The sequence below is a fragment of the Trichosurus vulpecula genome, chromosome 8 (genome assembly GCF_011100635.1).
Source record: "Trichosurus vulpecula isolate mTriVul1 chromosome 8, mTriVul1.pri, whole genome shotgun sequence".
In the NCBI taxonomy this organism is placed as follows: domain Eukaryota; kingdom Metazoa; phylum Chordata; class Mammalia; order Diprotodontia; family Phalangeridae; genus Trichosurus; species Trichosurus vulpecula.
In genome coordinates this window covers 148,365,328-148,390,722 of record NC_050580.1, presented here as the reverse complement: position 1 = coordinate 148,390,722, position 25,395 = coordinate 148,365,328, and the positions used below count along the sequence as shown (strand labels likewise).

The window sequence follows — 25,395 nt, the reverse complement described above, 5'->3', positions numbered from 1 at the left end:
GTAAGATGGAGGACCAGCAGGCCTCTCCACCTTCCCTGCTGTGTCCTTACCATCTGCCCTGCTGCTATATTCACCAGGCCTCCGGACTCTGCCATCTTCTCTACCGATGCAGCCTAAGGACCCTGGGCCTTGCCATTTGCCCTTTCACTGCACCCTTAGGACCTGCAGATCTTTCTATTCACCCTTCAACAGAACCCTGTTGTCACTTGTGTATCACATTCTTGTCCCACCAGTGCTGAGGACAGGGGTTGGCACATGGTCAGCACTTAAGTGCTTTTCATTCATTCATTCATTCATTCATTCACTCAAAGCACTCTCCTCATAGCGGTTCCGTGAGGAAGATAGTGCCATCATTCCTATTATCATTCCTGTTTTACAGAGGACCAACTTAAGCTAAGATGGCTTGGCCAGACTGGCAGAGCTGGTGAGAGGTAGAGTTGGTACTGAAACTTCTGGTCTATCTACACCTGACTGCTGAGCACTCTGAGACTATGATCTGAGGCACTAGTGAGGGAGAGGCAGAGACCCTTAACAGTAACCCTTCTTCATTTTTGGGGGGTGGGGATGAGTGGGAAGGGATGTGGTAGGAGAGAAAATAGATTTTTGTTCACTGGAAAAAAATAATTTATTTTAAAAACTTAAAACAAGAAGAACATGAACCAGTAACCTCTCTTAAAGGCAACGACCTGGTTTGACTTTGCTTTTCCTGGAAATCCCTGGTTTTTGTGTTTGTGGTGGTGAGAGACACATTCCTGGCTAGGACTATACAGCATGTCCCAAAAGCCTTTGTAATGTTTTAAATTTTATTAGCTTTAAAGTGTTCTAAGACTTTTAGGACTTTCTATACGTATGTGTACACATATAGTCAGAACTCATATTTGTATGTTTGGGATATCATACACCCTCACATATATACATACACACCTCATATATATGCTATATGTATGTCATATATATGTATGCATACGTATGTGACATACCCTTCATATATATCTCATATATACACATCTCATGTATATGTCTATATTTATGTGTATACACACACACACACACACACACACACACACCCCTATGAACCCAAGCCAGGCACCACTCTGCAGAACACACAGACCTGAGGCCCCAAAGATGGCCACCCAGCTTGGGTTCAAATGGAATGTTGCACAAAGCTGAGGCTAGAGTACTATGGTTTGGCTTTGCTGCCCTTTCCCTCCTTTTCCCCTGCAAAAAGATATCAAGTCTTCAGCCATTTAGCACAGGTGAAGATCAGCAGCTGCCTTCGGAAAATAACTTCTGTATATTTTGAAAAGCTAATTGGGAGGAGGCTCCCAGATAGAGAAGGGATAAACAAGCTTTAAAAATTCCAAAAGGGAAACGGGCTATTTGTTTTTAAGTAAAAGAAGCTGAGATATAGTCTACATCCTCAAGTGAAAGTTTCCAGCAGCTCATGGGGGTCAGAGGGAATCTAGGGAGGCTGCGAGCTTCCTGTCTGATTTCTTAGGAGAGAAGGGTGTGAAGGAAGAAAAAGGGGCTGGGGGGCCTTCAGGGGAGAGAGAAACTAGAGTTTGTGTCCTCGGATTTTGTGAAGCACGAGACAGTTGTGAACATAGGGTTCCCAAGCAAGGGTCCTGAGCCGGGCCATTCAGGCTCCCCCTGGTTGGTGTAGTTCAGTTCCACAGCTGTTTACAGGACTGGAAATAGCCCCAGCAGCTGGTATTTTCCCTGGAAATCAGGTGTATTCTTTCCTGTGTCCTGCTGGGAGCCAGAATTAGTTAAACAAACACAAACCGTATGGGCAGCAACAGGAGGAGGAGGGAGAGCTGTCAACAGGAAGCTGGGTGGATGGAGAAAGATGTAGCCAGGAAGGGCCAGACCCAGATAAGCAAGGGAAACCATTCTACATTAGTGGAGGGCTTCACTGAGATCTCTTCCTCCTCCTCCCCCTGCTGCTGCACTTAGCCATAAAGGACAGACTAAAACAAACAGGAAATGCTCGAAGCATCTCTTGGTCTGCGTTTGACAGACTGTAAAATTGAGCGAAAATAATGTTAGTTTGTGTTTACGAAGCACTTTCCTCATAACCACGTGAAGCGAGTCGAGTCTCTCGTCCCATTTTAGAGGTGAAGAAACTGAGGATTAGAAAGAGTAACCGACTTGTCAGTCCCTTGGCTAGTGCGAGGCAGAGTTGGGACTGGAGCCCAGGGCCTGTGTTTGTATCCTTATTCGCTTACTTTTTCTTCTCTCTGTCTCAGTTTTATCATCTGTCAAGGGGGACAATGAGATGTTTAGAGCCCTTCCTGTTTACTTCAGGAAATTCTCTCATGTCTGAGTGTGAAATACAGTGGCAGGAAGACAGACTGTCAATGCTCCATGCAGGAAACCTGAGGACCTTTGCCTCTAGACCCAGTTCTCTTTCTACTGAGCAGGGCCAAGTGGTTAAGTGACTCATCTATTTACCAGATGCAGGATTTGAACCCAGGATCACGGAATCATAGATTTAGAGCTGGAAGCAAGCTGCGGACACTTACTAAGTGCCTACCATGTCCCAGGCACTGTGCTAGGCTCTGGAAATACAAGGATGAAAATGGAAAACTCCTTGCCTTCAGAGAATATGAATTTGATCAGAGAGGCAAACCAAACATACATAAAAATATACATATAAGCTAAATTTTGGGGAAAGGGGTCCTTGAGATCATTCTCCTCATCTGGAGGCAGCTGGACCAAGACTCGGGTGGACCTGAGCTCAAATACTTGTGGTGAGTCTAGTGCTTATGGGCAAATCACATCACTTCTGTCTGCCTCAGTTTCTTCCTCTGAAAAATGAGGATAAGAATGGCACCTACTGGGCAGCTAGGTGGCACAGTGAGTAGAGCACTGGCCCAAGAGTCAGGACCTGAGTTCAAATCCAGCCTTGGACACTTGACACGCTTATCTGTGTGACCTTGGGCAAGTCACTTAACCCCAACTACCCTGCCTTCCCCCCTCAAAAAAAATTAAAAGAAAAAAGAATAGTACCTACCTCCCACCGTTGTTGTAAGGATCCAATGAGATAACATTTGTAAAGTGCTTTGTTTAAGTCACTATAAGAAGGCGAGCTGTTATTATATATAAACAGACTGACGCTCACAGAGGTTTGGCGACTTGACCAGAATCACCCAGCTAGTAAATATCTAACAAGGGATTTGAACCCAGGTCTTCCTGACACCAAGTCTAATGCACCATCTACCGAGGTAGTGTTCTTCTTGACACCAAGGCTGGTCCTTTTTCAATGATGTCACGCTTCTTCTTAGCCTTAAACGTTTGTTGTTGTCCAGCTGTGTCTGACTCTACGTGACCCTATGGACTTTATCCGTGGGGTTTTCTTGACAGAGACACTGCAACGCTTTGCCATTTCATTCCTTAATGTGTCCGCATTTTACAGACGAGGAACTGAGACAAATAGGAGTTCAATGACTTACCCAGTGTCTGAGGCTGGATTTGAACTCAGATCTCCCTGACTCCAGGTCTGGTACTGTCTATCCACTGTGCCACCTAGCTACCCCCTGGCTTTAGCCATAGCGAGCACTTCATAGATGCTTATCCAATTGAATCATATGGTCTCCATGTCTAGTTTTGATTCCATTATACTATACAGCTCCCTTCCCAAGAAAGCGAACTGGCCCGATAACCACTTAGAGGCCTAGGGGGGACTAGAGACCCCCCAGTCAGCCCAGCAGTCGGGTAAAGCCTAGGGATTGGGATATTTATACTCTCTTAGGCCTGTTTCGAGTTCACAGAAGATGATTAAGGATACAAAAACAAGCTAGGATTTTTTTTCTGTTTCAGTAGCTTAAAAAAAGAACACAAAACCCTGCCCCAAATCCTTAACTAAAAACACAAACCAGAGCCTTAATTACCATCTTTTCCCCCCTTTTTGTTCTGTAGCCAGAGAACATTATGCTGTTGGATAAGAATATTCCCATTCCACACATCAAGTTGATCGACTTTGGCCTGGCTCATGAAATCGAAGATGGAGTGGAGTTTAAGAACATTTTTGGGACTCCAGAATTTGTAGGTAAGTTTAGTTTCTGTGGCCCAACAAAGGATAAGAGTCAGACAGGGAGAAAAAGCTTTCCTCTTGAGCTAAGGCTATGACCTCTCAAAAGCATCCTTTCCCTCCTCCCTTGTGCACCTCCCAGGTGGGATGCTAATGAGTGATGTCCCCTCAGGATGCGTGTGCCTGAGGTTGGGGTGAGTTTGGGGAAAAAAATGTAGGCCTTTTTGGGTTTCTGCTTGTTGCTTTAGGGAATAAGAGCACGGGGAGAGCACAGAAGTAGGGTGAGGGTTCCTCCCTTTCCCATGATGCTTCCACCACCACTGAATTGTAGGTCTCTAGCTAACTCTCCTTAGCTTCTCTGAAGAGAAGTTTCTCTTTCTTCCTCCTTCCCCCCAATCCTTATTCTCACTGGGGCTTATTTTCCAGATTTAAAGTAGCCTCACCCTCCTGAATTCCAGTAAACTCAGCCTTCTGGAATAGCTTTTGATCTTCTAAAAGGAAAGAAAAAAAAACTCAACCATCTACCAGATGCCAGATCCACCCACTCACCTACTTACCTCCCATTTCTTTATTCCCATTCCTTTCTTCAGGCAGAGGGAGAATTGAGCTGGTGGGAGGGCTCCATAGCCCTCTTTTCTCTGGTACACGCCTTATCCCTCTCCCCTGGAGAACAAGCCATCTGCATCCAAAGCCACCTCCGGGATCTCCCTCTGCTCCAGATACAGGGCAGAGATTTTGAAGTTACAATGTGCTTTTGAATAGATTTTCTCATGTGAGACTCACAATGGCCATGTGGGCAGGTAGCACACGTATCATTATTCCTATTTTCAAAGATGGGGAGTCTTGGGAATTGATACTGATTTGTCTATGTACACATGACTAAGTAAGCCATTCAAACCTAGGCCTTCTGACTCCAAGATTGGTGCTGTTAAGGTGGAGAGATGGAAAGGAACTTCAGTGAGGAAGGGGGATTCACAAAAACCTAGATCGTACAAGAGAAAACACACAAATTGAGGGTTGTTTACTTTCTGTTTGGGGTGGTAGATTTAGCCCTGAAGATGCAAGCATTAGCTGCCTCCAAGAACCTTGACCTGGAAAAAAAGGAAGGAGTAAAGGGAGGAAGGAGGGGGAACTGACCATAGTCGTACAGTGAGAGAGGACAGAATGTTCCAGGCAGTCCACTGAGATGGGTGGCAAGATTGACCCCCCCTCCCCCCAGTACAAAGAGCCAATATTGTACACCTGCTATGAACAAAGCTTAGTGCTAGTTTCTGTGAGAAATCCAAAGGTGTCCCAAAGGGAGAGGATTTGTCTTTGTATCCCGTAGGTGCTTAACAAATACTCGTTGATTCATTGATAAAAGAGTCAACACTTGGGGGGTGAGGCTCAGAGACTGCTCAAGTGTCCCACATGTGGGATACCATCTGGATGCAGTAATGAGGCATTAGCCAACAAATAATTTAGCCTGAGCACCTACGATTTACCAGGCTCTCTATTAGTCCCTGGGGATACAAGTACAAAGAATGAAATGGCCCCTATTTATAAGATGTTGTTGTTCAGTCATGTCTGACTCTTAATGAGTCTGTGGGCCATATCATGACAATATTGTCCATGGAATTTTCTCAGCAAAGATACTAGAATGGTTTGCCATTTGCTTTCTCCAGTAGGATTAAGGCAGACAGAGGTTAAGTGACTTGCCCCGGGTCTCACAACTAGTAATTATCTGAGGTTGGATTTTAATTCAGGTCTATACAGCTACAATCTATACAGAATCTATACAATCTATACAGAATTAATGCAAAGGTTCAATTTAAAGTAGCTTGGTTTGAGAGGTAGGGTACTAGCTATTGAGGGTACTAGGGAAGGCCTCATGTAGAAGATGGCACTTGAACTGCCCATCAGAAGAAGAGACTGATTCCATGAGACAGAGATAAGGAGGAAGACATTGGAAGAAAAGCATGGGAGCCAGCCCAAGCAAAGGGAGATGGTGAGTCACTTGGGAGGAAAAGAGAAAACCAGGATTTATCTGGATCACAGAACAGAAAGGAGGTCTTTTTTTTCTACCTCCTCTCAAATTCCTCCTGTTCTTTCCACTCACTGGGAAGACAGCTGCTCAACAAATGTTTGCTGCATTGGTTGAATTGTACAGGAGCCAGTCCCTGCCCTTGAGGAGTTTATAATCTAATTGGAAAGCAGAGGCATAATTATGTGAGTAATTAAATAACAATAAAAGGATTAAATAGAGTCCCAAGACTCTTAGTGAGAGAGAAAATGATTGATTGGGAAAAAATGGCAAAGGTAGGTGTTCGGGCTAGACTTGTACACGCATGCAAAGACAGCTACCTACAGCCAGCAATGGAGGCAGTGTGTATGCTGTGACCAAGTGCTTGGTGTAGACCAGGGGTGGGAAACCTGTGGCCTTCTAAATCCTTAAGCAAGGCCACATGCGTCCTTAAGGCCTCAGGTCATCACCCCTGGTCTAGACAGTAAGACTATTAGGAGTTGAAAGGAAGATGGGATCTCTTCCACTTATCATGGGAAGGAGAAATGGAGAAGAGTACAGAAGGCAATCCAGAGAGGAGAAACTACGTACAAAAATGTGGAAGTAGGAATTCAAGGAGTCCAGCAGTTAGACTAGTCTGACTGTCTAGAGCTCAGGATTCACATAGGAAATAGTAGGAGAAAACCTAAGTGGCCTTGTGGATAGAACTGGACCTGGAGTCAGGAAGACCCGAGTTAACGTCCTGCCTTCACGCTAGCTGTGTGACCCTGAACATGCTGTTTAACCTCTGCCTCAGTTTCCTCATCTGCGAAATGGAGATAGTAGTATCTGGGTCTCTCAGAGTTATTGTGAGGATCTAATGAGGGAATAATTATAAAGTACTTAGCAAAGTGCCTGGAAACATGGTAAGCACAATATAAGTGTTAGATGATAATATTAATAATAAATGTGGCCTCGGACACTTACTAGCTGTGTGACCCTTAGCGAGTCACTTGACCCCTCTCAACCTCAGTTTCTTCCTGGGGACAGTAACAACTCCTAACTCCCCAAATTGTTGTGACAGTCAAATGAGATATTTGTAAAACACTTTGCAAACCTTAAATCGCTATATAAATGCTAGCTATTATTATTATTGAGGCCAGACCATACAGGGTGTTCCTAACGTCTGGACACATAGGCCAAAATGCATATTTTCAAGAAATGAATGAAATTTTCAACAACATTTTATCTAATTGGAATATTAACAAATAACATCTTCAATATGATTTCCATCATTTGTGATGCAAAGGTTGATGTACTTTGCAAGATTCACGTGAACTCGATGCGTTGCCCTCAATTTTAGCACATTCACTCTTTATGTGTTCAATCAAGTGTGTTGCATCTGTGATTTTCACTGAGTACACCTTCTCCTTTAGCATACCCCAAGAAAAAGAAGTCACTGAACAACACAGAGTCTTTGGTGAAACAGTTAATGAGATGTTAATGAGATTTCCTATGTGTCCAGACTTAGGGACACCCTGTAGAAGATTTTGTATGCTATTGAAAAATAATATGGCTTTTCAGAACTCTTACCCTATCTCAATTAAATTTATTAACATTTATTGAATTAATTGATTAGTGTGCACCTACTATGTGGAAAGCACTGTGCTTGAATACAAAAAGGCAAAGTAATAACACAGTTCCTGTTCTCACAGAACTTTCTTTTGTAGTTTTTCAAACTGATTTTTTTTTTTTTACATCCAGGTCACTTTCCAGTAACACACTCACTTTCCCTCTCTGTCTCTTTCTCTCTCTGTCTCTCTTTTTCTCTCTCCCTCCCTCTCTCTTCTCTTTCTCTCACTCTTGGAAACCTCCCTTATGTTAAAAAAAATAAACAGTTAAACAAAACCAACCCACCTACTACATATGAGAGCATGTACAGTATTCTGCACCCGTAGTCTACACCTCTCTTATCGAGAGAACAGACACATGTTTCACCATCAGGCCTTTAGCCAAAAATACATGAAATATAATCTCATTTCTGGTATGTTAGTGTTGTTTTTATTTATGTTATTTCAGCCTTTGTGTAGACTGTTCTGATCTGCTTACTTTGTTCTGCGTCGGTCCAGACAAGTCTTTCAATGTTTTCCTGAATTCTTCAAGGTATTTATAATCTAATGAAGGGGATAAGACATATACACAAGTAAAGACCATGTAAGGTAGAATATAATAAAAGCAAAGATTCAGATAAAATACTATAAAATGATATTTAAATGAAAGAATAAAAACATAAAATTAAATTCTACGAAATTATAATGACTGAGAAATTTTGGTTCTGGGAAGAGTTGAGAAAATGCATCTTCCTCTGTTCTTTGTAGAGGTAGGGAACCGTAGGGTGGAATATTGCATAAACTGATAGACGTAATTGATATGTTGGCTGGTTTTGCGGAACTGCTTTTTTTTTTCTTTTTTAATTCTTTGTTACCAAGAGATGGCTCATTAGGTAGAGGAATTTGTGGAAATAAAGGTGATGTAAAAACAAAAGATATCAATGCAAATTTTTCAAAATGACTATGAAGTGAAAGAGATCATTTTCAAATGAACTGATGCTCCACCTTCATCGAAAAGGTGGCATCTGAGCTGTGCCTCTAAATAAGAAAAAGATTTTGACAGTCAAGAGGTAGGAGTACATTCCAAGCTGAGGTTGTCTAGGCCAGGGATTCTTAACCTCTTTTGTGTCATAGCCCCTTGGATAGTCAGTCCGATGGAACCTATGCACCCCTTCTTAGAATTCTTGTGGTTATTAGTCACATCCAACACTTTGTGACCTCATTTGAGGTTTTCTTGGCAAAGATACTGGAGTGGTTTGCCCTTTCCTTCTTCAGCTCATTTTACAGTTGAGGAAACTGAGGTAAACAAGATCAAGTGATTTGCCCAGGGTCACACAACTAGTGTCTGTGACCATGTTTGACCTCAGATCTTCCTTACTCCAGGCCCAGCATTCATCTACTGCACCACCTACCTGCCATTTATTTCTTAGAATACTGTTCTTAAATACATAAAATTTATAGGAATACAAAGGAAATATGTTATATTGAAATAAAACTGTCGTTTCCCCCCCATCCAAGTTCATGGACCCCCAAGTTAAGAACCCCTGATCTAGTCCAGTCTAACATCCTCATTTTAGAGATGAGACCCAGAGAGACTTATATAATTGCCCAAAGTTGCACCGCTAGTTAGCTCAAGAGTTAAATCTAGTCTATTCTCTGGTGGCCGCTCAGCATTCTAGCCCATGCCCTGATTGAGGCAGCTAAAAGAAGAAAAGTACTGGATGCAAGACAGCTTTCATGTGGGAATTTATTCTTAACTCTTGACCCTGGGACCACAGTGGGAAGGAAGGCCCTTTGATCCAGAGGTGTGAATGGAAGTGGTGACGCACTCCAGGATTCTTTGCAAAAAGGAAGTCGTCCTTCTAACAGAGTAAACTTCTCTTTCCCCACCTCTTCCCCCATCCCCTTTCCTCTCCTTTCCAGTCCCCCTCCACCACAGGCTCCATCCTCTGATAAGCCAATCAGCTAATAAGTATTTATTGTGTAACACCTCAGCCTTGTGCCTGGATCTATGGAGAATACATGTTTCTGATTAGTAGAAGGAAACAGACCAGAAATGAAACTGACCAGAAATGAAATAGAGTGTACCAGGGAGTTCATGCTGTGTATCACTAGGTGTTTAAGCACAGGCTGATGACCACTTGTCAGGTATGTCGTAGGCCAGATTCATGATTAGGATAAGGACTGAATTAGATGAGTCTGTTCCAGTCCTATTGTCTGAGATCCCACTAAAGTGGTCCCTGCCTTTATTGCAATCTGTCAAGGATCTGTGACTTTGTAATAATAATAATAGTAAAGAATAAAATAGCTTATTTGCATGGCATTTTAAGGTTTGCAAAGCCTTTGACATATTATTTCCTTTAATCCTCACAATTCTGTGACACAGGTGCTGTCGTTATCCCTATTTTGCAGACGAGGAAACTGAGTCTGGGGGAGTTTAAGTAACACGCCCAGGGTCACAAAGCTAGGATTCAAACCCATACCACCTCTCAGTTTCATTATTGTGACTGTCTTTGCTGAGGCTATCTCACCTTCTCCACAACTTAGTAGATGGGCTTTGAAAGTTGCTATGGAAAAAAAAAATCGCACTGTGGCCAGTCTGGCAGTGGGAGCCTCTTCCCTCTAGGAGTTTGTCGGCAAATTGGAAAGACAATATACACGTAACTATAGGGAACAATACAAAGTGATACATAAAGATTTCACAGTCAGGAGGAACTTCCTAGAGGAGGTAGAACCTGAGCTGGGTCCCAGAGGATAGTTAGTGATGAAGACCAATTGAGTAGCAATCACAGAACTGCAGGGGTGGAAGAGACTTTAGGTATCATCTAATCTAGCCTATACCCCAAGTAGTATGTGCTTAATAAATGCTTTTTGATTAATCGATACCTTACCAGTGATTATCCACTTTCTTTCTAAAACCTCCAGTGAGGGGGAGCCTGCTACTCCACCCACTACCCAAGGTTGCCCATTCTGCTATGGAATAGCTCTAATTGTTAGGAAATTGGTGGTGGGGAGGGGAGTGTTTTAAAATTTGCTTCTTTCAACAGCCACCCATTTCTCCTTGGCCTGCTTTCGAGGCCAACCCTAACAAGTTTCGTCCCTTTTGCATATGGCAGTCTTTCACATCCTTGAAGGCAGCCATCACTTAGTGGGCCCTGTCTTCTCATTCGCAGGCTAACCATCCCCAGTTTCTTCACCTTAGAGAATTGCCTGAGGCTCAGAAAGATTAAGTAATTTACTTACCTGGTATCACACTACTAGTGTCAGAGGTAGAACCTATATCTTTTCATTCTTTCAGAAGCAAGGAAGGAAGAAAAGAAAGAAAAAGAAAGAAAGAGAGAGAGAGGGAGAAAGAAAGAAAGAATGGAAGGAAGGGAGTGAAGAAGGGAGGAAGGAAGGAAGGAAAGAAAGAATTAAGCTCTAAAATGTTGGGGTGGATAGGGGGAGTATTTAGAGGATATGCTTCCACTTTTTCTCCTTTCATTCTCTTTTTAACCTATTATGATCGAGTAAGATCTCATCATTTCACCAAAAACTGCTTTCTCCAAAGCTACCAGTGATCTCTTAATTGCCAAATCCAATTGTCTTTTCTCAGTCCTCATTCTTCCCATCTTCCCTGTAGCCTTTGAAAACACTGATCACTGTATCCTCCTTGATACTCTTTTCTCTCTCCTGGTTCTCTTCCTACCTATCTGACCAATCCTCCTTAGCCTCCTTTGCTGGATCCTCATGCAGACCATGCCCTCTAAACCTAGGGGTTGCACAGGGTTTTGTTCTGGGACTTCTCTTCTACCTCTATATTACTGCACTTGGTGATCTCATCATCTCCCATCATCTCCCATGGATTTAATTACCATCTCTATGCTGACAGTTTTCAAATCTGCCTATTCTCAAATCAGCCTCTCTCCTGACCTCCAATCTCTCATCTCCAACTGCCTTTTAGATATCTCAAAATGTTTGTTCAGTAGATATCTTAAGCTAAACATGTCCAAAATAGAAATCATTGTCATTCCCCTTAAGTCTCTCCACCCCACCCCTATTACTATAGAGGGCAATATCATCCTCCTAGGTCCTCACGTGGCAAGGACCTAAGACCTTTCACCATTCTGATTACCCTCCCCAGGACAGTCTCTGTTTTATCAATGTCCTTGACAAATGTCATAGAACTATTTGAGTTGGGCTCTTAAAAGATGCATAGGAATTTCAAGTAGTTTCAAGTACCCTGTCCTCATTAAACTCCTCCAATTTCCAGGACTCCCCCTTAGTATAGTGGAAAGAAGGCAGGATTTGGAGGCAGAGGACCCAAGTTCAAATTACGGCTCTTTAGTTACTACCTTTGTGATTCCGGGCAAGTCATTTAACCTCTATATATAGTCTCTAGTTTCTTCACTTGTTAAATGAGAAAGTTAGACTAGGTGACTTTGAAGAGGACTTGGAGTCAGGAAGACCCAAGTTCAAATTTGGTCTCATATAGTTAAGCAGCTATGTGACTCTGGGCAAGTCATCGAGACCTCTCCCAGTCTCAGTTTCCTCATCTGTAAAATGGGGATAGATAGTAGCCCCTATTTCACAGGATTTTCGTGAGGATCAGATGAGCTCACAATGAGCTTTGCAAACATTAAAGCACTATATTAATGTAATTATCATTTAAATCTATGATTTTATATTCTGAAATATGAAGGTCTTTGGCAAGTGGCCTAATTTTCCTCCTAAGGAGTGGGGAGGACACCATTTAGTCTCTGATACGCACCTTAATGTCACATTATACTTTATTGATTCTTTAACACTGGCTTCTTTCAGCTCCCGAAATTGTGAATTACGAACCCCTTGGGCTGGAGGCTGATATGTGGTAAGTTTTCCAATGAGATCTCTTCCAGGTTAGGATGTGCTCAGTCTTCCTTTGTACCCAGCCTCCTTAGCTCAGGAGTGTCCTCCCAAGATGTATGATCCCCTTGACTTTTTGGGGGTAGTTATCTATGTCAGTAATCCCGTTCTCTAAGCACCCATGTCTTGGGGCACTCTCCCTCCCATGTTCCCCCTGTATATATTGTGAGCAGTTCTGAGAAGTGAGCATGAACGTTGAGCCCTATTTAGAATGTGATGGTGTTGGCGCTTTGGTAAAAGTTAAGAGGGGAAGGAGACATCAAATTTATCTCTTTGGAGTTTAGATAAATGACCTGGAATACGGTGCAGAGCCCATGTAACTGTACCCAGCTCAGAGTAATTGATCCACCATCCCCCAAAGGCGACTAACTTCCTTAAAGATGGCTGGGAGATGCAGAGACCTGGGGACCACAATGGGGATGTCCCATGGTCCTCCAAAGACTCTGTGGAAGAGTCCCCTACAAGGTCTGGGATTCCAACTTAGGAAGCCGCTGATTCACATTACTTTTTGTCTTGCAGGAGCATAGGGGTCATCACCTACATACTGTAAGTATCTCAGCGGGGCTTTCAGTCCTAGCTCTGGTCTCCAGGTGGGGCGGGAAAGTGGTAGCTCCTAACCCTCCTTACCCAGAGCCAATCGGGAGCCACAGGAAGAGGAATGAGTCCCAGCGTCTCACCCAGTCACTCTACGAAGGCCGCTTCATAGAGTGGAAAGAGCACTGACTAGAGTCAGAGGATCTGGGTTCAGATCCCACCTTTGATGCTTCCTTTCTCTGTGATCTTTGGCCAGTCATTTAACCTCATTGGGCCTTAGTTTCGTCATCTGTAAAATTAGAGGGTTGGACTGGACAGCCTCTGAGGTCCCTTCCAACCCTAGACCTATGAGTCTGTACCTTCTTTAGGATCAACAAAACTTACCCATTTAGGTCTTGTACCCTGGTAGGCTTCAGGGAAGCCTAGTGGATAGAGTAGCAGGGCTGAAGTCGGAAAGACCTGGCTTCAGACACTTACTAGCTGTGTGACCCTGGGTAAGTCACTTAACCCTGTTTGCCTCAGTTTCCTCATCTGTAAAAAGATTTAGAGAAGGAAGTGGCAGACCATTCTAGTATCTTTGCCAAGAAAACCCCAGATTGGGTCACAAAAAGTGAGATATAGCTGAAAATAACTGAACAACAAGAGTTCCTAGGGAGTGAGGACAAAGGTAAAAAGCCAGGTTCAGTTGAAGGGCTGCTCCCCCTCCCTAGCTTTGAGGGGGGAGCAGAAGAGAGACATTTAGCTCAGCCTTCCCGCAGTACTTCTCACATAGCGAGGTTGTAGGTCTCATTGCTCACAAGATTGATTACTCACTGTTATTAATGGCAATTAATATTCTGCAGCCTGTCTCTGCAGTTCCTACAGTGCCCCTGAGAGCCTACTAATCAGCCTCTCCCTGACTGTCTCTAGCTCTTTCTTTAGTTACTGTCAGAATCTAAAAGTGTTGTATTTTATTTTAAAACCATGAAAGAGGGCCCCAGCACTGCAGGCTGCAAAACCGTCTTATGTTAAGGAAATTGGATTGTTCTAGTCTTTACCTTTGGGTTCATTCTCCCCCCTCCCTTCCCCTCCCCTTTCTTGGTCTCTCCTCTTTCTTTACCCCCCATCTTGTCTCTCTTCTTTCCCCTTCTTCCTTGTATCTCCTATTCTCTCTCCTCCTATGTCTCTCTCCACTTTCTTTTTCTCTCTTCTCTTCCTGTTTTGGGGTTATAAGGTACTAGATAAACGTGTTTTTATTTTTAAATCTAGGATATTCAAGTTGGAGCAGTAATACTCTGTGTGTGTGTGTCTGCACATACACGTGCACACACATGCATCTGATTCTGCCACGTTTAGCCTTCAGCTCTTCGTGAGCCCTGTTTTCTGTACTAGGATTATTACACTTGACTCCCCAAGGCAGACAGCAAATCTGTGGCTCTTTTGGTTAATAGTGATTGCAGAAGTGGTCCAAATGATGTAAGTGAGTACCAAGTCAATCACCGAGCATTTATTAAATGCTTATGGTGTGCCAGGTACCACATTAGGAACCTGAGATACAACAACAAAAATGAAACAGCTGCCCCTGTGCCTTCAAAGAGTTTACAGTTTATTGGGAGAGACAACTCGTACACTCGGTTAGAGTCACTGATCTATAGAAAGACCTTGAGTCCCTATTTAAAGTAACACTGTGCTGACGGGTGTCCCACTCTGTCCCCAGGTATGATCACACACATTGATCTCTGTCCTTTTCCTTTCTATCTCACTTTTTCTCCCTTTATGTAATGTCCTGCATCTAGGCATTTCAGAGGGATTCCTAGGAATCATTTGATGGAAATGAACACAGACATTACCTTCTCTTTAAAACTAAAGCCTGAATTCAATCAGTCAGCAAATGTTTAACCATTATCTTTGTGCCAGAGATCTCCAGGTGATGGGAAAGTGTTAGCTCCTAACCTTCCCTGCCCAGAGCCAATTGGGAGCAATTGGAAGAGGAATGAGCCCCAGAGTCTCACCCAGTCACCCTAGGGAGGCAGAAGAAGGAGCACATGTGTGTGGGTGCATGCGCACACACACACACATGCACACACACACACACACATACACACACACACACACATTCCCCAAAGCCATGGGGGAATTCAGCTAAGGTGCTAGGCAGAGCACCCAGAAAGCCTTGCAGAAACACTAGGATCCCCTGCTGCCAGAGTCTGTAACCCATATTCCTCAACTGGTTTCAATTCAACAAACATTTATGTGAAATACCCAATAGGTGCAGGGCTCTGTGCCAAGGGCTGGGTCTACAAACAGGGAAACAAAACATCCCTCCAGCGGCTCCCAAGCTCCAGTGGGGATAAAACGTGTACCGAGAAATTTAAGAAATTCAAGGTTATTTGAGGAGAGAGAAAGAGAGAGAGAAAGAACAGTGCTGACTGGGCGGGATCAGGGCAGGCTCGAAGAGGGAGGCCAGGCCTTAAAGGATATGGAAAGGTGGAAATGATGAGGGAGCACTTCCCAGCCGTGGGGAATGACTTATGTAAATACACAGAGGATGAAGTTAGAATGCTGAGTTCAGGGAACAGCTGGTCTCTCAGTTTGACTGATGTGTAAGAGAAGTGAGAAATAGGCTGGGAAGGTAGCTTGGAGCCCTTTTAGAGCAGGCCTTAAAAGCTCACGTTCTATTGGGGGAGGCAAAGTGTGAATAAGTAGACATACACAAGATACATAAGGAGGAAATGCCAGGGAACCGCAGAGGTAAGATGCTAGCAGATGGTGTGGGGGGTGAGGTGCCCAAGAAAGCCTTCCTGCACTGGTCCCTCCTTTGCAATTCTGGAAGGACAAAACACATTGGACTTGGAGCAAGAGGTTCTTTGGTTGTTTCAGTCATTTCTGACTCTTCGTGACCCCATTTGGGTTTATTGGGGTTTTTTTGGCAAAGATACTGGAGGGGTTTGCCATTTCCTTCACCAGCTCATTTTACAGATGAGGAAACTGAGGCAAACAAGGTTAAGTGACTTACCCAGGGTCATACAGCTGGTGTCTGAGGTTGGATTTGAATTTGGGTTTTCCTGACTCCAGGCTCATTGGACCAGGGTTCAAATTCTGCCTGTTATTTAATTTCACTGTGACCTTCAACCTCTCTGGGCTTCAGTTTCTTCATCCATAAGCAGAGGGTGTTGAACTATGTAGTTATCCCTTCCACATCATGAGAGTGAGGAGCATGGAGCCCCTGTGATCTGGAAAATCCATGTAAAATTTCCCTTCATTCCAGAAAAGGTCGGAATTATTATGGTATTAAAAGAAAAATTTGTTGCTATTATACAATACCTATATTTTATGCATTTCTGAGTTTCTAAACTTTTTCTGTGTCATTTGCTAGCCTTCGAGTGTCATCTGAGGCTTCCACAAAACTCCCCCAAAATTCCCATTAAATTTCTTATGCCGACCCACAATATATGGTAGCTTTGATGGGGAAAGTCGTGATGTGGAAAGGATAACCGTATAATCCCTAAGGATCCTTCTAGCTCTAAATCTTTAATCCTGTTGAAATGACACACTTCACATAATACACAAGTTAACATTTCATGCCTCTGATTATTTGAGTTATTTCATGTGTCTGCTCAGCTAGACTATACCATAAGCTCTTTGCAGGCAGGGGCTGTATTTTATGCTCCATTATATCTCCTGTGGTACCTAGCACAGGGCTGAATCCATGGTAAGTGTTTAATTAAGAGTTAAGGATTGATTGAATGGAGTGGGCAGGCTGTGCAGCATTTGTGCTAATAGGACAGAGTTTCCAGAGAAAACTACATTCATTTCTACTTTAATTTAATTCAGAATCTCTGGATGATTTCTAGTTTAATTGAGAATCTCTGAGTTCCTCATCTGTAAAATGACCTCCCTCCCTCACAAGTTCATTGTTAGGAAAGTGGTTTAAGGACTATGTAAATATGAATTAAGTGCTGGAGGCACTAAGTGGGATACCTGCCCTCAGAGAGCCTACGATCTATTGGAGGGAGGAAAAGTATATACCCAGATAAGTACAATACTGTGTAAAAGGACCGGCTTCAATGGTTCCAATATCTCATTTGGGCAGAGATTAAAAGCCATCTCTGCCTTCTCACCTTATGCCATCCTTCTCTATGGCTTATTTTATGGTTGTCCTTGGTACCTCTAGTTCTATCTCATAGATTCTAATGAAGAATTCAGGCTTTCTATCTGTTATCTTCCTTACTACACAAGTCTTTTTTTTATTGCAAATGGTTAGTACTATACTAGTATGTATCTTCTATATAATGCTATACATAGCGTACTATACTAGTATGTGTCTTCTCATTAACCTTCAGGTCCCTTGCAATTTTAATTCTTGTGTCATTATATTTTATGGTTAACTACATGGCACAGTGGATAGAGAACCAGGCCTATAGTGAGAAAGACCTGAATTACTAGCTGTGTGATCCTGGACAAGTCACTTAACCCTGTTTGCCTCAGTTTCCTCATCTGTAAAATGAGCTGGAGAAGGAAATGGCAAACCAGTCCAGTATCTTTGCCAAGAAAATCTCAAATGAGGTCATGAAGAGTAGGACATGGCTGAACAATAATCATTGTATTTCATGATTCACAACTAAATAGCTTCACTAGAAGGATATTGGGTGAAAAACATAGGCTGTTGTGGCTGTGCAAGATTGTGCCCATTGCTTGTGCTCTTCAGCTTCCTCAATGAGGTGTGTCCTTCTTTCCTCTTCCAATTCAATTCTGCGCCCATCTTATTGTCTGTAACACTATTACATAAATAATTGTATGGGCTGCCTGTCCAACTGCATGTCATAATCTGATCAACGCGTACTTTTCATCCACTTTGGTTTTCCAGTGGGATTGGTTTCTTTTGGACAACCTTGTTTCTCTTGTATGAAAATGCATGAGAACTAAAAAAAAGTTATGAAAATTCCAAGGGAGAGATTTATATCACTTTTCTCACACTTCATGCTTGAACTCACTTGGTTCTCTCTTTTTTTTGTGCTCAGGTTAAGTGGTGCTTCACCTTTCCTTGGAGACACAAAGCAGGAGACGTTGGCAAACATCACGGCAGTGAGTTATGATTTTGATGAGGAATTTTTCAGCCAGACCAGCGAGTTAGCCAAAGACTTCATTCGGAAGCTCCTGGTTAAAGAAACAAGGTGAGATTTTAAAAGAATTTATCAGGCAGCAACCCCCTCCTTTTCATTGTACCTACTCTCCTGACTGCTGAAGGAGTGTTAATTTATCCACCTGCATGGGACCCACTGAGCAGAGAGGTCTGTCATCACTGGCATTGTGGCTGTTTGGGCAGGTGTTGGAAAATGTGTACAAGGCTGAGACTTGTCATTCAACCTGTTTACTCAAGGCTTTTTTGTTGCCGTTCTTTTCATACTGAAATGTATATAATTGTGTATGGGTTTTGGAAGCCAGCCTGGGTTTTTCTAATGCTCAATCTGTCTCCAGATGTGTTTGGGGTTTGAGCAGTTTAAGATCAAGTGGTAATATTTTCAACCAGCAAATTTAGGAAAGGGGGCCAGGGCTGGGTGGTGGAGGGTTTAGAACCAAGGTGCAGACAGCATGGGAGAAAGTGAGAGGCACCATTCTTCAGAACCCCACCTCACCCCCAAGCTCAATCTGTGCTTGTCAGGGAGTGGGTGGGAGATTTCTGACTGAGGAAGGGCAGTTGCTTAGCCTTGCCTACTCTGTCCTGGGAGTCCCCTTCACCATGGAGTGCCCTTTCTCCAGCCAGCTCCTTACTCAAAGAGAGAGGAATCTGTATCTAACCAGCCAACCTTTAAGGTTTACAGAATGCTTTATAGATGGCATTACCTTAGTGGATCTAAGCTGTAGGAAAGCTATTGAGCACAATATATCATTCTGTGAACTGCCACATAACCAGTGTGGCTTAGTAACACGCACAGGGCAACCCCAGCTGAACTTCATGGTTTGTCCACAGCTGTAATCAGGGGTGTTTTAGAGCCAGCCCAGCTGACTCAAGAGCCAATTGTTAAATTTCCAGCATGAACATTTACACTTTGGAATCAGAAAAAGCTACAAATCAGGGTTTGATCTGTTGTTTTTGTTGATAATCTAGACTTAAAGAAAGTGATGGAGAAATGTTAACAATGCCGATTGAATTTAAAAGTGTGCCCTGAGCACTTCTTTCCTGTCTAAAAGTCAGTTGTTAAACATTTTTTAAAAAGATTTTGGAGGTTGTGGGGTGAAGTGACTTGCCCAGGGCCACACAGCCAGTAAGTGTTGGATGCCAGATTTGAACTCAGGTTCTCCTGACTCCAGGGTCAATGCTCTATCGACTCCATCACCTAGCTGCCCTTGAGTTTTTGAACATTGACTACCATATCCTTGGCTGTAGCTGTAGAGGAGGGTATACCTGGTGTCTTCCTGGGTCTCTCCCTGTACAGTCAGCACAAGCTGTCAAAGTCAGATCTATATTGGTGTCTGGAGAACTTGAGTTAAGGCATCAAATCCAAGGGTTAAATTCCAGCCGCAACTGTAGTTCTGAATAAGCAGAGACCACTCCCAGTAATATAGAAAGATGTGGGAATGGCACTGTCCTGGAAGTCTCTAGTTTCTGATTCATTAACTCATCGTTGACCTGGAGTTGGGAGCATTGATTAATTAGTCAACAAATATTTATCCAGTGCCCAATTTGTTCCAGATGCTGGGGCTACAGTGACAAAAGTGAATAGTTCCTGTCCTCGTGGAGTTTACATTTTATCACAGGAATTTGCATTCTAGCAGATGTCTTAGAAGGAACATTTAGAGTTAGAGACATTGGGGTCAAATCCCAGCTCCGCAACTTATTAATTATTTGTTATCTTGAGCAAGTCACTTGTGCTCTATGAGTCTTAGCTCCCCCACTTGTAAAGGGAGGGGGTGGAACCTAATAATGTCTAGATCCCTTCTCATTCCATATCACATGATGCCAGTTTCACTAGGCATTCTTCTAGTCTTACTCTTTGTTTTCTTGACTTGTATTGGAGCAGATGTGTAAGCCACTGTGGGTACTTGAATGTCATCCAGTAGGGAAAATGTTTAATAGAAAGAGCATTGGACCTTTGAAGCCAGGAAACCTGGGTTCAGATGCTGGTTTTGCCACTTCCTACTTGTGTGAATGAATGACTGATTCTCTCTCTCTCTCTCCCTCCATCTCTCTCCTTTTTTTTTCTTGGAGGTAATCAGGAGTTTAATGGCTTGTCCAGGGTCACACAACTAGTAAGTGTCTGAGGTCGCATTTGAACTCAGGTCTTCTTTACTCCAGGCCTGGTGCTCTATCTACTGCACCACCCAGCTGTCCCAAATGCACCACTGCTCAATGCTGCCCTTTTCACTTTTGTTTGGCTCTTGTTAGGAAATCTTTCCTGACATCAAGCCTAAAATTTTTCCTCTTTTCTGCTTCTACCCATTGTACCTAGTGCTGCTCTTTGAAACTCAAACAGAATAAGTCTCATTACTCCCCCATATGACAACCTTGCAAATGAATCATTTAGCAAGCATTTATTAAATGTTTAAAGCGGTCATCATGCCCCACCCCAGTTCATTCTTCCTGTGTTAAACTTCCCCTATTCCCCCTTTGCATGACACAAACTCAGGCCCCTTCATCAGCTGGTTAGAAAATCACAGAGTAATTTACAGGCAACACATTGGGGAGTGGTGTCCAGAGAGGGATGTTTTGGCCTGGAAGTCATATGGATGGTGTCTGGAACATGAGAGTAGTCTAATGGAGCTCCCTTTCCAGAAGTAATGGTAAGATTGAATGTTTTTTGACAGTTCTCAGCACAAGAAGCAAAAATCAGGGTAGAATGCCTTCCTGGAGACAGAGTGGGAGATACTCTGGATGAAAAAGCATGGTCCTAGGGAATTCAAAACTGAGTGCTTTAGCTCTTCTCAGGCAGCCTCTGTACGTCTGGTTTGGAGCAAAGAGAAGCAGCCGTAGCAGCGGTACCAGGGCAAGTCACAAGTCATTAAGCTTCAGTTTCTTCATCTATAGGATGAGATTATTAGACCAGATGATCCCTAATTTCCCTTCAAGCCCTAAATTCTATTATCCACTGAACAGAAACCAGAGGGATATGGAAAAGCCCTTGACCTCTGGAAGAGCCTAGGAACAAGAACGAAATTTAGTTTTTATGGCCTGTCCAATGATAGGAACCTGTGGAGGGCTGAGAACTAAACAAAGCTCTTCCATTTTGAGACCAAGTTAGAGAATTTAATTAAGAACACATTAATAATTGAGTTTTTTTAAACATGGGAGCTTTTTCTCAGGAGGGCATGGCACACTCAGAGCCCCTAAAGGCTTTTATCCTGTATTATGTTCCCCAATATTTTGATTATCAGGGCTCCAGCCAACCTGAGTTCAGATCTGGCCTCACAGGCTTAATAGCTGTGTGACCCTGGGCAAATCATTAACCACTGGAGGAGGAAATGGTAAACCACTCCAATATCCTTGCCAAGAAAACCCCATGGACAGAATTAGTTTACTAGGGTCCATGGGGTCATGAAGAGTCAGACATAACACAACAAATAAGCGACAACAGCAGTTGAAAGGGGGAAAATTCATTTCTTGTAAACATTAGGAGGGGAACATGTTGTAAGCAGATATTTTCCTCATGAAGTTTTTTTGTCCCTTCTTCAGGAAACGGCTCACAATCCAAGAAGCGCTCACTCATCCCTGGATCACGGTAAGGACAGATGTGGTGCATCAGTGCAGGTGATGCTTTTTTTCAGTGTGTGAACTTGAACTCATCTCGCTCAGTTAGCAGAATCATAGTGTGGCCCAAGATTAAGAGACACCCTTTCCCCCATTCAGAATCTATTGCTTCCTCATCTGACACACCATCCAACACCAAACTTTCCTGTGCTGTACTCAACCCTAGTGTGTGTTAGACTCCAGCTAATCAGACTGCCATGATTTATTCAAATGAGCTGATGCTAATTTAAACTACTTTGCTGATTCGTTGAAGGTTTTGAACCTCACTTGGAGGGAAAAGAACAAAACAAATGCAAACAGGAACCTCCTCCTGGTTTGAGGCCACCTCATAGAGAGTTCATGGACAAGAAGAGTTTAGGGTCATCTTTCTTAAAGTAAAAAAATCAATGTTCCATAATCATCCTAATGCCAACTCCCCTTTTTAAAAAACCCCTCATCCCTGGGTTTTGACATACTCGAAACCAACAACATGTTTCTTTTCCTTTACCCTTTTCTTCCTGACCCAAATGGGCTGCCCTAGCCTCCTTCAGGTAGTGAGAGGCATGTACCTGGAAAGGTAAATGAGAGACCACAGGAAAGAGTGTTTCTGGACTGAAGACTGAAGGAGGAAATCCAGGCAGGCCTTGGCCAATGCAGAAACAGCTTGGCCCATGTCATTCCTTTCTCTCTTTCTCTTTTCTTATTCTGCACCATCCCCCCAAGATGCTGGCTCTTTGTGTGAGGGGGATTCCTACCCATTACCTTTGTGGTCACTCTTCCAGCTACTCTTTGTTCAAAGAGAACCGCCCTGTAGCAAAGTAGAAAGAGAAATGAGTTGGGAGCATTGGGAGAGTGTGTCAAAAATAGTCCTTCTTATCTTTGACCTAGATTAAGGGTAGGCTAGAAAACAAGTCACTCCCCTCTGTAGAATTCATTTTCCTCATCTGTAAGATGAGATGGTTTCTAAGCTCCCTTGTTGTTGCAACATTCTACAATTCTGTGATTAAGGGTTATGATGGCATCTAGCAACCATGGTAAAGTCCTGAAGGACATTCTAAGGAAGGAATACTGAAACCCATGTCCAAAGCCTTTCCAGCCTCACACTTAGATCCCTAGAAACCATCTAGGCTTATCCTTCTGGTCTAGAGCAGAATGAAAAATATGGCCCAGAGTAAGGGCATCTCAATACTCAAGATGGCAGGTCAGATCAAAATTGTCTTTGAGTTTCTGTGAGCCCCAGGGTGGTGACACACCCTGTGAACTTCCAGGGCACCTCCTGTCTTCCTCCTTCATTATGTGCATCCTGTGAGAGCTGTCCCTTAAAGCTTGGGTGCTGGAGGGGAGGATAGAGAGGAAGCAGTGATAGAAAGAGAATCAGTCTTGGAGTCACATGGTTAGCATTCCAGACCCACTTCTGACCCTTTCTAGCTGTGAGGTCCTGTGCATTTTCTTCAACTCCGAATCTCACTTTTTTCATCTTAAGAATAATATTTGTATTATCTGTCTCGCAGGGCTATTGTAGGAAACACACTTTATAAACTGTGAAGCTCTATATAAATATAATAGGAATTATGAACGATTTAAAGAAATGTAAGGTATAGTTTGTATCCTCAAGTAGCTTGCTATAGAATAGTGGGGTGCTCTGGGCTGGGCCTGACTCAGGCCCATATCCCGGGAGTTTAGTTTTGATATTGGAACAAAATGAGACCCAGCATTCAACAGTTAACAAAAAGAAATTTTACGTAGCTACATAGCAAGAGAAGAATATTCAACAAGCAGAGGTTTGAAGATGATTGGAGTTGCTTCTACTGAGTAAAGCTCCCTTAACAGAGTTGCTCATTTTGCACCTAGGCAGTAAGGAAATTATGTCAACCATCTTAGTTCCCAAGGTCAACCAAGTCTTAAGGATGCCTTTTAAGGAAAACCTAGTTTAACTTGCATAGGGGGAGAGGTTAGGATATTGTTCCCACCTCATGGGGGGAAAAGACATAAACATAAAAGCGTAGGATTTCTCCAATATTTCGTGGCTCTATAATTTACTGTTGCGGGTACCCCTTTCAAATAGGAGCAGAGCCATTAAAACAATGCATCAGGACTCCTAGAAGTACGTATTGACTTAGAAAGCCATATCTTAACCTTATCTATGTTTCGTTGTATTTTTATTTATTTTATTAAATATTTTCCAAATACATTTTAATCTGGTTCAGGCTGCATATGGCCTGAGTGTTTGACACTCTGATGTAAATTGCAACTCCTCTGGGCCTTAGTAGAATAGGTGATATCTGACTGAAGCCAGAAAAAAATAATCATGCCCCACAGACTAGCCCTCAATGTGGCCAGCTGGTTTTTAGCTTACACTGACCCATGTTTGAAATCTTTTCACCTTAGAAAGCTCTGTCAAAGCTTATTGGCATGTCCTTCGATTCTCCAGGATCACCTCCACACCTCAGTGAAACATTGGGGTATAACGATCGTGCTTGTTGCTGTTGAGTCGTTTCAGTCACGTCCAGTGACGCCATTTGGGATTTTCTTGGCAAAAATATTAGAGCCGTTTCTTTCTCCAGCTCATTTTACAGATGAAAAAACTGAGGTGAACAGGGTTAAGTGACTTACCCAGGACCACACAGCTAGTAAGTGTCTGAGGCTATAATTGAACATAGGAAGAAGAGTCTTCATGACTTCAGACCTGGCACTCTATCCACTGTGCCACTTGGCAGTATATGTGCCAAATGGGTAAGAAAAGACAGAAAGTGTTATGGAAGTTTGTGGGAGCAAGAATAGTTAGGGAAAGTTTCATGGTGGAGGTAGTTTGGGGGCTGGTCTTTAAAAGATAGAGGTAGGATTTTGAAAAGTTAAGCATTCTTGGCAGGGCAAATGTGCCGGGAATTGTTCTGAGGTAGTTAACCTTTCCCATCCGGCAAGTTGCCTTGTTTTTGTAGCATGGATGTGCATATACAGGGTGCCACCAAGAATCCCCCATATCTACAGCCCAAATCTGACTATTCATTTTATGATTCAATTCAATCCAATCAACATTTATTAAATGCCCGCTAAGTACAAGTTTGAGATGCGAGGTGTTACAGTGGATAGAGAACCTATCCCCAAACCAGGAACACCTACATTCGAGTCTTTACCCTAATATCTCTTAATGCTTAGGCAGAACTCTTAAGAATATAAATTTCAGAGGAAGTGCCAACCTGTATGGGTAAAAGGAGTTTCCTCACCCCGGCATTCCCTATACTAACATAGTCACTGGTCCAGTCTTTATCCCTAAGTACAAGGTATTAGGCACTAAGTATTCAGGGAGAAAATAAAGCAAAACAACCCCTCAAGGAGCTTACATTCTACTGGATACCCTTTGAAAAAGCTGTGTTTGCCCTGGTCCTTTAATGGGTTGTTGCCTTCTAACTGCAGGCCACTTGCTTGTGTGAGCCTCTCATGATCGAGTTTGCCGATCTTTGCATGAGCATAAGAACTGACCAGTCCTGGGACCACATGTGAAACTGAACCACTGGTAGTAGTGGCGCCATTTTGTGTGTGCCTGGGGGAGGGTCCTGCTTACTCTAATTGATGACCTTCCCTCCACTGAAATCAACATGCAGGGCTTGCCCTCCCCCTCCCCATCCTTGGATGCACTCTTTATTCCTTT

At 43.1% G+C, this 25,395-nt stretch overlaps 1 protein-coding gene across 1 annotated transcript in view; it reads left to right on the top strand.

The window, feature by feature from the left end:
• Window positions 1–25,395, top strand: part of LOC118829639 (death-associated protein kinase 3-like) — a 180,530-nt gene that overhangs the window by 154,337 nt on the left and 798 nt on the right. Inside the window, exons 8-12 of the mRNA XM_036736577.1 lie at window positions 3,922–4,051; window positions 12,425–12,473; window positions 13,028–13,054; window positions 18,043–18,195; window positions 21,693–21,738. Coding sequence (XP_036592472.1) covers window positions 3,922–4,051; window positions 12,425–12,473; window positions 13,028–13,054; window positions 18,043–18,195; window positions 21,693–21,738 — 405 coding nt within the window. The remainder of the gene's footprint in view (window positions 1–3,921; window positions 4,052–12,424; window positions 12,474–13,027; window positions 13,055–18,042; window positions 18,196–21,692; window positions 21,739–25,395) is intronic.